Source organism: Egretta garzetta, unplaced genomic scaffold (genome assembly GCF_000687185.1).
Source record: "Egretta garzetta isolate BGI_Z169 unplaced genomic scaffold, ASM68718v1 scaffold259, whole genome shotgun sequence".
Lineage (NCBI taxonomy): Eukaryota > Metazoa > Chordata > Aves > Pelecaniformes > Ardeidae > Egretta > Egretta garzetta.
Genome location: NW_009260770.1, coordinates 2,431,183 through 2,445,199, shown reverse-complemented (window position 1 = coordinate 2,445,199; position 14,017 = coordinate 2,431,183). Strand labels below are relative to the sequence as shown.

Here is a 14,017-nt window from a genome sequence, read left to right as displayed (position 1 = left end):
AAACAATTCTAGAAAGTTTCAGAATTCAGATATTGACACGACATTTTGATAGGATTATGAAGTGAATAGTGGTGTTACACCCATATTACACAGAGTCAAAGTGAACCATGGAAAAGCCATTAGCAAAATTATGGCTGACCGAAGGGCTCTGATGATTTAGTAGCTGTGTTGAGGTGTTTAAGTTGACGTACGTCTGTGTTTAAGTTGATGTACTACTTTAACAATTTGGTTTGAGGGAGGAAAGACTCAGTCATGTAATAAAGGAAATACTAATTTGTCTAACCAATCTTCATTTGATTTTAGAAAGCTTTAGCTGGAAAAACTCAGTTGCAGTTTGTCTTACCAGTAACGATATAACATAAAATGGACTCCCAGCTTTAACACAAGCTGAGGCGTGTGGTGCTGTATGGCAGGGACTGGGGGAGCAGAGGAGCCGGCAGGCAGGGTCGGACCTACGGCTCTGCCTGTGTGCATTTTATACACTGGAGCTATGGCTTCACCATCACCAAGAACAGCTTTGATTCTTCTTTCAAATAATTCTGAAATAAGCTTGCGGGCGGATATTTCTGGATCGGGATGCTTGGGATAGCAGCTAGGAAAAGCACGTTGTGCCAGGCAGCTGTTTGGAGGAAGCGGTGTTGAGCAAAGACACTGAAAGTCTTGCAATCAAATTATTATGTTGCATGAGAAAATACCAAGCAGCGGAAATTTGGGTTTTTCAGGAAAAATTACACAATCTTTTTAAAGTTACAGACTGGTTCTTTGTCTGGGAAGCTAATGTTTATAAGCTGAGCAGCTTTTTGCATCACTTTTATGCCTTTTCCATGACAGAAGCATAAGTTCAGTTAAAAATTAAGTTTGCACACTTCTAGGTAATATTTGTACTTACAGTAAATTTTATATATGGACTGGTATGAATTTTGAAGACAGTCTTCATTACCTGTCATGTACTGGAAACTCTTAGCAGCCATATGTTCAGTATATTTTACTGCAATTTTGCTAATAAATGTTTTTTGCTTTTCTTCTTTAAAGGTTTATTCTATCATTCTGCAAAAGTATAAAGCATGAAGGTTGGAGGGAGGGAGCAACACATATAGATTGGGGATTGAAAAGGTTGATAAATGTTCTCTTATTTGTTGCATTTCCAATTTTCAGGAATTCTTTGAACATGCAAAAAAGCTCTGGGATGATGAAGGTGTAAAGGCGTGCTTCGAGAGGTCGAATGAATATCAACTGATTGACTGTGCACAGTAGTAAGTGTTTCTTTTTATGGAATTAATAGCCAAGAATGTAATCATTTATAACAAGTTAGAAAATATATTTTTATTAGCAAGATCTGGGAGGTTGGCAATGCAGTGATTAACATTTTAATTCCCAGTATAGGCTGAGCATGTATAGCAAAAGTAATTGGTGGTTTTATCATAGTTCCCAATTAGTATACCACTAATTATTTAACAACTAATAAAGATTAGTATAAAAAAATCAATAAAACTAAATAATTTTAAGTATCTTTATTCCATTTGAAATAGATTTACAGAAAACAATTTCAACTGAAACTATTAAGCTTAAAAAATGTAGAGCAAATCTAATGAAAATGCTTTGGTTTAAGTTCTGAGACCCAGGCAGTGCTAAAATTGCTCTGTGTTTTCACATTCCATTAAATTTTCTGAGATTTTTACCTAGTTGTATGCATACTTGCAGTACTAATATATTTTTGGGGGGAAAAATGATAAGCAGTATTGGATTAAAGATAGTACATTTGGTATTCTCTCTTTCATATACATCAAGTGAAGCAGTACATATGTGCCTAACACAGTCATAATCCTTAAATGGGTTCATCTGACTGGAAATGTTCTGAAAAGAGACGTGTAGTCGATTGCGAAGGTGCAAATCATAAATACACAGCACATTGATGAAAACAGATTAATCAGGAAATAGTACATTAACGTGCCAGGGCTACAAAACTCATCTGTCCTTGGTAATAACCCAGCTCTGAATTAGACTTCGACCAAAAATATACATTTCATGTGAACTGCTATTGTGAAAATGTATACTCTTACAGTTGCTATGTGATTTAGGGTTTTCAGAGAACACGCTCTAGTGTGTTACGATTTGTCTAATTGGCAGTATGGTCAGCAGCAATGCCACAAGTCTGTTGTAGCGTTCAGTATTTTGTTTCTCTGTCCTCTCCGCTCTCGGTGCCGAGGCTGAAAGCAGAGGAAATGGGCCGTGTCGCTAAAGGACTTGTCACGCTTCTGCCGCAATGGGGAATTTTGGTGCCACGGGTCATAGGTTCTTTTCCCTCTTTCCAGACTATTTTTGGGAAAGAGAAGGATCCGGTAATGATTCATCAGCACATGGAAGCGAGGGAAAATTACATATGTGTAGGAAGGAACTCATTTGATCTCAGTGGGCTGAATTTACCAAAACTCGGGCATTTGCTCACAGTCCAGAGTGGCTAGAAATGAAAGCAGTGGTTGTACACAAAAAGAAACAGAAAGTTGTCCTAAATTGTGATCAATGGCTTTCTTCTCCACCCTCACCCACCACCACCACCATGGTACAGATCTCACCTATGCTTGCTGAGAAGTTCAGACTGACTTCTGGATGTGATATCTATTCATGTGCTCAAATAAGACATCAGACCAAAAAAAACCAAGAATAATGACATATATTTAAAATATATCAATGTAAAACTTACTTTACTCATCAGTAAAGGTCAATGTGTCTCCCAGTTCTGCTTTGGAAAACAGTGATGAAAGGACTGGACAAAAAAGGAAAGCACTGAATTACAATATTAATGGTACTGTGCTTTCCCTTAAAAAAAATTACGCCTATCTGCAGGCTTTGACAAGGAGAAGAATGTTAAGTCTTGTGTTACATCCAAAACCACAACACAAATGGGGAAAAAAATTGGTCTAGAATGAAGTCCACTGTCCTGAAACGTAAAACTAAATCCTTCTACCTTTTTTCCTAAAAGATTAAAGGAAGGTTATTGGGGTGTTTTCTATGTATCTTCCCTCCATATCTTCTAACTGGCATGCTTTTTCTTTATTCTGAGGTTATTTATTGTAGTAGTAAATGTAATGCTTGCATAATTCTTGACCTTGAAGATGCTTTATGAAAAAGTATTTGATAATTAAATATCCCTTGAGTGTATCTGTTCTTTCCATTTCATGATTTCCCTGAAAATGTAACAGCTAAGTGACTTAGCCACGTTTACAAGCCTTCAGTCGTAGAGCAGAGACTTGAAACTCAAGAGCAGCTGTGTCATTGATCTGATCAAACAGCCTTTTTCTCACAGGTATTGATGATTTAAACTGGTGAAGTGTAATCTTAGAGAAGATACTAAAAATACACCCAGCTTTTATCTGCCCCTCCATTGTTCCGTGAAAATTAAAATGGTACCAATAGAGTCAATGAGAAGATGTAAAAGTTGCCATGTCTTTGCTGCACACGTGTGTTTATATATTGCACAACAAAGCAGTTGTTTTACCCACAAGAACATTTCTGTGCTAGCGCTAGATGGACCTTGTTCAGAGAGGTGGGGTCATGTCCGCCTTGTGACCGACAGAGCGGGTGAGACTAGGTCAGAAATGCAATTCTGACATGCACCTATGTTTTCCTGTGTGCGATTCGAAAATACTAACTGTGAGGGTACTGTCTTTCCAGCTGAGCAGGAGTGGATGGCGTTTCTCTCAGGACCTGTCAATGGTCATCTTTAATGGGTAAAGGAAAAAAGGAAAGGAGCGTAATGCTGATACCTGTGCTCACTGTGGGATTTTGAAACATCTGCAGTGTTTTCATTACACTGTCTTTGGGAGAAAGCATCCCACGCCATCAGCTAAACCCTAATCTTTTACTTGATCGTAAAGGAAGAGCATTATCAGTAGGTGACCGCTAATTTCTTTTCTTTAAAAAAAAAAAAAAAACAAACCAAAACCAAAAAAATCCCAACAACTGTTAAAAATATGATTGGATTACAAGTTGGGTGGCTGACTTCAAATACTGAAAAGCATTATTAGCAAATTATAAAGTCAGCTGTCCAACTTGCTGACTGTTAAATGAGTTACAATTACAGTGTATTTTGGAATAGTTTAATTTGGCTACAATACAGAGCTTCTGTATTTTTAAAACTTAACCTAATTTTCTTTATTCCTATGGGAGAAATATTTTTCTGGAAGGAGAGCTAGTAGAAAGACACAAAGGCAAATATTTTATTTACATTAGGCCTGAAAGCTGCTTTTTCTTGACCTGAAATGACCTTTTAAATTACCAGGGTATTGTTCCTTCATGGAAATGAGGATGAGAACCTGCTAGTCAGACCATTTTAATATTCTTACATGACTCTCCATGTATCTGCACTTCTTCTAAGTGTCATGTTGGTACCTCATGTGATATTTCTAACAAATACGAATCTGTGACCAACCTGGAGGTCAGACCTTGTGGTCTGACAGTGGTAAATGTATCATAAGCAAAGATCTGAATTGTTCTTTATCAATAACCACAAAGATATTTATGTAACTCTTGGAGAGGAAAGTATCTCATGGCCATCAACCATATTTTTTCCTTAATGACCTTCATATATTACTTCGAGATGAGTATAATAAAACTGGCAGGTTATTGTTTTCCCTGTCTTCTGATTTAATACTTCTTTCAAGTTAGATTTCAAGTTTAATTTCAAAAATTTTATTTAATTTAAAAAGTTGATTGGATTTAGTTGTGTCCCCATTTGACTTATCTAGATTTTAGCAGGTTGGTTTTGTTAATGATGATAAATCTTACGCCTTACTTTGGTTAACTTTAACTTATTTTGAACTACTTCACTTACATCCATACTTTATATTCAGCAAATTCTAGGTCTGTAAGGGACTTTCAGATTGTGAGGTAGTGCTGTCTTGGCATTGAACTGTCTAGTATATAAATAATAGACCAAAATATGTTCATTAAAAATTTCTTGTAGTTCTGGGACAGTTTTCTAAAAGCTAAATAGTTTCCTATAAGATGAATACAACTCCAGTTTTTAATATTTCAATTTCTTTATACTAATTATCAAATGCCAAAATTTTATTGTATCCATGGAAGGGAACTGGAAAACAAGCCTCTATGAATGTGGAACAGATCAAAACAAATAAAGGTCCTGGTATGGTGGCCTTCATTTAAAAAAAGACCCAGAAAAAGAGTTGCTGAGTTGATTATGTGTCTTTATAAACTTCATAAGTTTAAGTAAATGAATTTATTTGGCGATTAAGAGGTATACAATTTCCTTTTAACTAATAGCATACCATGAGGTAGAGTTACAGGTTGTAACCACCTGTTTGTTGTTATATAGGTAAGTGGGTTGGCATCACCCTAATGCTGGTGAAATGCTTTGTGTATTGTAAGGCCCCTTTCTTCACTGCAAACCATACGATGTGTTAATTGGTGACTGCTCTAGCAATTCCAGAAAAGCCACTGAGGTTACTTTTTGCTTGAAGATTGGACAGCAATGAAGTTGAAGACCTTTTCAGCATGTCAGTCGTCCTTGGGGGATATCAGGCACCCCCAGTCTGGTGACGTCTGTCCGTTGTTTTGATAAAGTAGGAGTTGAGTTATCTTAGTTTTGATTAGTCACGTGTCAATTATTCAGTTGACTGACAGGGGATACTTACAGTGCTTAGACACTGTCAGGGAGGAGGTGGTAGTTTTAGAGCAGAAGAGTAGAGAAGCAGAACTAGGCACTTTTGAAAGGGGAGAAAAAAGACAAAACCAGAACATCCGATTCTCTTTTTGGTCACACACAGTTTGCTCAAGGCATTGTTGTTAGAAAAAAAGTAACTACTTTCAAGTTTATCGGAAGGTTCCAGAGTTCAGTTTTGTCCCATTGCATTCACATGAAATAACAGCATGTGTGTGCATGGGTGGCCCTAGCTGGAAGGGTTGTACTTCAGTTCAACCAAAGGTCTAAGGGAACCCTGCCCTCAGCCAGTACTTTATAACAGTTTGACTATCAATCTTCTTTCCCTGATAAAATGCGCCGCTTCTGATATACTTATGTGTGAAGGCCTCAATTGGTCTGTCTGCAAACATTTGGGCTAATAAAACTTGATTATACAAGTTCTCAGGAAGGCAAACACAAGGGATGTGAGCTTGGCCAAAGAAAATTGATTATATGTTTGAGCTAATATACATGGAAAAGGTATACCTCAAGTTCTTTTTCTTTGCAGTTATTCTACCTTCAAGAAGGATTTCAGCCACCTTCTGAGGCATCTATCCTGGTATTAGGTGGAGTAACTAAAAAAAAGTTCTTTGTGTTGTCATCCCCAGATTCAACTCCTGATGTGAGAAAACATACAATTATTTCCTCAACAGCAGCACTTCTTGAAACAAAACATATTTCTGACTTCCCTTGTGCTCTCCTATGGATTAGGTTTAATTACTAGCATGGACATAATCATCCCTAAATTCCCTTGTAGAGTCTGAGGTCAGAAAACCTACCTTTGGCATTATCTGCTTCTTTTGTCTAGCGTGGCACTGCAATCCGGTCTGTTGGTATGTACACAGGCTACACGCGTGACTGTAAATAAATACGAGCATTAGTGCAATCCGTATACTTTCACTTAGTGTGGCTTCAGGATTTGTTACTTAATGCTGCTTCTTCTAGGGATCTTCCTAGAAGATTGGCTGTATCGTACTGCAAATTGGATTCTGCTAAAGCTCTCCCAGAGGTGGGTCACACACAGGCTGCATCTCACGACAGTGCAGTGGCAGCTAAGTCCTTCCTGCGGTGCCCTTCCAACACCAGTTCTCAGTGAACCCAAGCCACCTGCACCAGTGCCAGTTGTTCTCAATATTAACCTTTTCAATGCCAAGGTCTTTATTCATTCCTAATTCTTTCTCCTTTGAAAGTGCTATATGCAGTAATAACTCCTAGTGTCTTGATGGTCTCAAGCAGTTTTTTATTCTGACAATGTATGAGGCTTCAGCTTTCCCAGCTTTGGTAGCAGAATAGCAGGATTGCTTTTTTTTTCCCTCCTTATCACTAGAGAGTAGGAAGGAGATTCCTATCATCTCAGCATTTTTGTGTGTTTTATAATTTCCACCACATATAGGATTAAATACAGGGATTATGCCCTGCTTTGTGTACTTGTTCATGGGCTCTCCATCAGCATACACTGTTCAACTCTGTCTAATTTAAGAACATTGGAACATGAAGAAAAATAATCTCTTGGGCACCCTTGAGATCTGAGTTGAAATTTTGCTGAAAGATTCTACAGAACACTTAATATTTTGCATAAAACTGTCACTGGTAATTGGCTGTATCAGTTAGTGACCGACTGTTGCAGACCATCAAACATTTTTTATATATCTCATATACGTCTTTGTCAAAGGAGATGCACAGAATCGGTGCCTTCAGTTGGATTTGTATGCTCTCGGCCCTGTCCCAGGTTTCTTCATAGTAACTGCTGTGTAGGAGTAATTCAGGGGGTAAAGGTCACCTGAAAAATAGATACCTTCCAAAGTTGGATGGCAGGAGCCCCATAGCACCCCCGTTCTCTATCGCTGAAGGAACTGAGAACAGTTTCTTCATCGTTTATGTTAGAATCATAGAATCACAGAACTGTTTAGGTTGGAAAAGACCTTTGAGATCATGAAGTCTGACCGTTCCTGTTCTCCAGGAATATGACCAACAAGAAGCCAAAAGAATCTGACCTGTTGTGCTTGCATATAGCGTGACAGACTGCAACAGAAAGAAAAAAAAAAAACGCAGTTATTGTTAAATAAGAGAGTGTTTTCTAGTTTGTGCAGATGTCTTTTCTGTGAAATCATTGAGCCAGCAATCTATATTTAAATGACAAGTAACAAAGATCAATAATCAGAGTATCTGCACTACTTAGGGAAAAACGTTAAGGCACTCTAAGTCTTCCTTTTTGCCCCTGGAGCAGCAGTGTGGTATCTGTGTGTCCTGACATCATTGCAGACAAAACCCTAAATTACTTCCTTTAAATCTGTGAGCTTTTTCAAACCACCTGGGAGCACCACAGTGTGTGATACACCGCCATCGCCATGTTTGGAAAGATTTTGATGTCCTGTTGCTCCGAAAACACCGCCGTGCTAACAATCCTTGGTTCTTCTTAGGACCTTTATGTCCATATAGAGAAAACAAACTGAGAGGGAAGGCAATCGCGTGGCTTTGTGCAGAAGGCCATCCCGGAGTGTGACATGTCCAGCCTTGGGTTTGCAAAGTCCTGTTTGTGCTTTCTCTGGTCACTGCGTACCTTGAAGACATCTTTGTATTTCTTCGTGCGTGCTTGAGAAAGTAAGGTGGCTCATTGAAAAGGAAGCAGGCCCCTGAAATACAGCTGCTGAAATCATGTTTTTGTTGTGGAAAGGAAGGGAGCAGAGGGAGAGTGGGAAGGAGCAGCTCAAGGAGTAGGGAGGAGGAGAGAAGTTGTCTTGCATACTGATCAAAGAATTGTGGTCTAAACATTTCTGAAGTCCTTTACACATGGCAGTAACATTTATTTTCAAATGTAATGCAGTATGACTGTGGCTTCAGATTTATATTTGAAATATGCTTTTTGTCGGCAGACTAGGGCCAGAAGGTGTGAAACAGCTCAGAACCCCCTTTCATCTTCGCTTTTTGTCTTTAATAAAATTTCTTTTCATCATAATGGCTAGTGAAGTAAATGTGGATGTATGTATGATAAATTAAGGTAAACATACTGATTATAAGCTAGAGAATATTATTTTTAAAAGCAATGATTATTTTTAAACTTTGTAACTGTTTGTTAAGTATAGGACACATACTTTCTACTTAGAAAAATGAGGAAAAGTATGAATTATAAATGTTTCATTCCTCATGTAGCTAAATTTTTGATGGTGATATAGGAAAACTGTAATAATACGGTTTCCTTCCATCTAAAATTCTATTCTGGTTCATATATATATAAACAACTCACTGTAATGATGAAGTTTCTTCATTTTTCTCTTTAAGATCTCTCCCGCAGCATCATTTTCAAACCTTAAAAATTCATTACATAAGTTAGAAGCAAATTTCATTTAGTTAATTCATGAACAGGTTTTCTCCACTCACCAACTATAAGCCTTAACCAACCAGTAAATTGTTATTTAATGACAGAAAAAGAGAGAGGGTTTATAATTATAGAGTAATTACTTTAGCCTTACGATGAGTCTTCTAAACAGAGGTGGTTGCCAAATAGGACAAAAGTTATTCTGCAGTGTATAACGCTTACATTTTTCACTCTTTGCTAACTATTAGACCACACTCTTCAGAGGCAGAATTGTGGTTTCTTAAAATATGCACTGGGAAATCTCTGAAATAACCTTTTCATCTGTTGCTGTGATTGGTTTTTTGTTGTTCCCCTTTTTGCCCTCATTTATGAAAAAAATCATTAGATTTAACCAACTGTATCTTAATTTTGGTAATGAAAATGTGACCATGATTTTGTAGTACTAACATTGATTTTATACTACTAACAAGTACAAAAGTATGGAGGAAGAATCAGCTGTAGAAACCCCCAAAATGCCTTTGTATTTTCAGTTTGGAGGAAGTAGCAGGTTGAAAATACCGTTCGCAAATAGCCGGGATGGCATATAGGTATGTACCCATCTGTTTTAGCCCCTTCAGTTCACAAATGCTTTCCATACCTAGAGAAGACAATAACATTTCTCAATTAAAAAATAAGAGAGAAAGTTGTTTATAAACACAGTACTCTGTCTTTTAAAAATTAGTATGATGAATATTTTTTCCTATTTACCATTGGAGAAGCCCTAGATGGGCTGCTTAAACATAAAATTAAGCCATACATTTTCCCACACACTTCTGTGTGCATGACGGTCTAGTTTCTGCAGCTTTAGAACAAGCAAAAAGGTTGAAAATGTAAGGCAGAAAACCATAAAATATTCCTTAGAGCCCAAGTCTAAAGACCAAGCAAAGTCTAAAGACTAAGCAAAGTTATGACAAATGCATGAAAGTACACTTTAACTCTCTAAGATGTTTTATTAAACATTTCTAGTTTCCTTTGAAAAATATAGTAAAGCTGACTCTATTCTGTTGAGGAAAGACTTCTTTCCTCCCTAGTCAACAATATGTTTCAGTTTTTCCTGAACGCTTGATGAATGGCTTTCTTAATTTTTTTTCCTGACTGTTTGCAGGCACGGTGTAATAGTGGGTGCAGGACATGCTAGTGTACCACAGCAACTCAGCCCCATTTGGAGCTACGATCGGTTAAGTGAATTAGAGGACTGCAAATAGGTCTGTCAGCTGAGCTTGTCTGCATTTAGATTTCTGTGTTAGTAGCCTATACTTAATTTGGAGATACATTTTTCCATGTCCCTTCTGCAGAGGTAAACTGCAGGCTTTTCAGAGGCTTTTGCAATTGTCTATGCAATATACACTTCGAGTGCTTTCAGAGCCTGAGCAAAAAGCCTGCTAAAGAATCAAGACACTCAGCATCACCCTCCATATATAGGCTCTTAAAGCATTAATATCCTTTAAAACAAAGAAAGACCGTTCTGTTGCATTTATTACTAAAGAGGAAAGGCTGTGTTTATTTTACATCTCAGCAGTGAGGACTGAAGTGAATAGGTACTGGTACAGGGCTGAGTCAGTGAACTGGCACAGTGGGCCAGTGTGACTGGTGAAAATGGCCAGAATCTGGGATATTGAGCAGGGGGAAGGGGAGGCTTCTCTATAGGACTGGACTTCATTGAGGGGAAGGCCATTCTGTTTGAATTTTGTGTATTACAAATAATATGAGGTCTTTTTGAAATATATGAAGGGAAAATAACAAAGTTAATAAGCAGATTTTGGAGGTTGCTTTGAACATTGATATCTTTCTAGAGTACAAATAACTGCCAATAAAGAGAACCATAAAACCTGTGTATTCCCTACTGTCAAGTCAAAGAAAGAGTAAAACTAAGCATCACTTAGAGTAATTGTGCTGATACAGCTTAACTCCAGAAACCCTGATTGTGAATCGTTGCTCAGCGTCAGCATCTCAAAACATCTTCAAATGAAATAAAACTGCCGATGTTGGTTATCTAGAATCTGCATGCAGGATTTATGAGTAGATTTCAGAAGGAAGTAGTGGGTCATTCTGTCAGTTCTGGTGTTATTTATATGCTGTTCTTGGTTTAGGACTGTTCCAATGTATGCGTGGGAGAAAGAGTAAACTATGACCAAAGCCAGCTTCATTATATTGCAGGGAACGTTAAGAGTCACTTATGTTTACTCCACTTCTCCAGCTTATGTCGACTGATACAGAATTTAATTCAGTCTGTTAATTTACAATTCATTGTCGAGTGTGTGCATGTTCTTGGTGGAAGAGATTAGTTGGTTAAAGAATACGTTAGCCTAATAATAAGCTTATCATTATGTAACACAAATGTATTTTAATTTTTTTCTGTGGGATTTTTTTTTTTACTGTGCTCTAGAGAAAAGTGTTTTCTATATTCTGTTGCCTTACACCTAACCTACTGTGAAACACTTGTTTACATAACAAAATTCATATAATACAACTGTATAATAGCTATAATAACTATAAGTTGGATACATAAAAAAGTAAGAGCACTGAAAATTTAATGGCAGATTATATGGGATACTGTCAAATTATTTACACTTGGGGTTCAACTTTCCTTAAATGCCACATGCATTTTTTTCACTTAGAGATGGTCAGGGTTTCTTTTTTCAAGTGGACACTTTCACACCACAGGATAATGAAAGGCCAAGAGTCATATTTTTTCCTTAAGGAACTACTCACTCGCCAGACTGCATACATGGGCTTCTCTGCACTAATATATGTACACAGCTTTGTTTATGTTAGGATCTACAAGAAGCCAGGGTTTGGGTGGCGGTGTTTTTCTAAATTAATGCTGCACCAACAGATTTGAAAAAAGAAAGATGGTGGAATGTAGAAGTTAAGAAATAAGAAAATAAAATACAGTTTACACTGTGTTGAAAAAATGTGAAGGCTAAGCCTCTATGCTTGAAAAAGAAATTTTACGCCTCAGACTAAACCAAAATAGAGTCATGGTATTTGTCAGTTTGGTTGTAATCCCAATTTAAGGTAAATCAGCCCGGGAGACTAAGCAGTTTAAGGGTGTCTCTTTACTTCTCGTAATTAAGTTAAAGCTAATTTTGTTCATTTTAATACAAGACAACAATGATGCTGCCAGAATTTTTAAAAAGTTTATTTGACTTTAGAGAAACTGTTTCAGTTTTGTGTATTGTAAAAGTATTCTCTCTGATTTAATTAGAAGTGTTTGTTGTAATGGTGCGTTTTTACACAAAGTTTAATTTGAGCCTAAATTAAGCCGTGGAAAAGAAAACATGTCTAAAATATGCCAGTAGAGTTCCTGTTTAATGGACACACCAAATAATTGTCTTCCAGAATAAAATTTGTGAAAGTTCATTTGTACTAGAATTGGTTCAAAAATTAGATTTTTCCTCATTTTACTGCTCCTCTGACAATTCCTCTATTTGTAATCAAAAAAAGAGAGATGATCTTAATCAGTTATGCTTAACTGCTAATGCAGGAAAAGGTGAATTTTGAAATTAGCTGTATGGGTTTTCTGAGAATAGTTTTCAGCTTTAGTTTCCTTTCGTGAACATTGTGGGGGAAGTTGGGGGTGTATTTTTGTTTTTCAGATACTTTGTCAAAGCAAAGGAATTGGGCTGAATACCCAAATAACATTTAAGTACGTTTTTCTGACAGAACCCTGCTGATGCATTTCTTGACTCCTGGCCTTTGCTTCCTCGCCATTTTTTGTCTCTGTAAAAGAAAGCTTCCATACCTTTCTTCTCATTTAGAAGAATGTGTTTGGGGTTGGGAAGACCTGCATTCTGGACGTTAGCATCCTGAAAGTCCGATGGTAGAGATTTTGGATAATTACTGTTTATTAAGTTTCTTTCCAACCACATTGTGAAGTTAGATGATCAGCCAGCATGGGTGTAATTTCTTGGCCTCCACTTTCTTACTGGCACGACTATGTCAGACCTGTAGTTGCCAGCACTACTATAGCAATTATTGAAAAATAGTTTGTTAAAGAGCAGCAGAGTGTTAAAGAGCACCAGTGCCACTAGGGTTTATTCTATTTAGGGAATGTAGAAGTAAGCTCTGCTGGTAAAGGAGCTGCTTGATCCAGAATGACTTTTATCTTCATTGAGTTTGTTGGCCTATTACCTTACATTGTCAGGGTCTTAGAAACCTTTTTTTTTTCAGCAAGTTTGCCATATACTAGATTTTCTCCATGAACATGCTGGTCTGCTTTAAAAAGCTTTTCCCTAAAGAGAGAGATGCCAGTGAACAAACATTTTGCTACATTCTACAGAACTGGCAAGCCCCAGTATGAAGTAATCACAGTAAACTATAGTTCATTACATCAGCACTGTGACTATTGTTTAAAAAAAAGAAAGAGAGAGGTCAAATGTTGTCAGTAGTTTTCCCCCCAGTTTCATTTTCTATTAAGAACGACATGGGAGTCTTTCTGGTTTGGGTTTGTTTTTTTGTTTTAACTTGTGTTATGCACTGATTACTCACCTCTTTCCTCCGTAGTTCGTAGGCAGCTGATGTTTGCAGGGCCTCACGTCAAGGCGAGAGGTTCTTGAGAGGAGGTTGTGGCGCAGAGGGAGTGCAGAGTGCACGTGGCTTCCTGTCAGTGCCGACCAACACAGGCAAAAGTTTAGGTTTTTGACCTGATAGTACTGCAAAAGTAATAATCAAGAAATTGCATTATGTAAAACTGGCAAAGGTGAGACTTCTACTAAAGCTTATTCATAGAAATTGGTTAACTTATTTATAAAGACAGGGAGCTCATCATAATATACAATATGTTGAAAGAATGATTCTATGATGATTAAAACTGATTTTAGGAATGCTCTTACATAAGTTGTAAACAAGTTATACCTATTTGGAGGATGAAAAGAAGATGAAAGAGAAAACTGTAGGTGGGCGAATATATTAAATACAGGGTTTACAAAAAAGGCAAAGATAATAAAGCAGTAAGTATTTTT

General features: G+C 37.2%; 1 protein-coding gene across 1 annotated transcript in view; it reads left to right on the top strand.

Moving 5' to 3' along the window:
• GNAL (G protein subunit alpha L) overlaps nucleotides 1–14,017 on the top strand; it is a 127,278-nt gene that overhangs the window by 63,087 nt on the left and 50,174 nt on the right. The window contains exon 6 of the mRNA XM_035901624.1: nucleotides 1,156–1,253. Within this exon, the coding sequence (XP_035757517.1) occupies nucleotides 1,156–1,253 (98 nt within the window). The remainder of the gene's footprint in view (nucleotides 1–1,155; nucleotides 1,254–14,017) is intronic.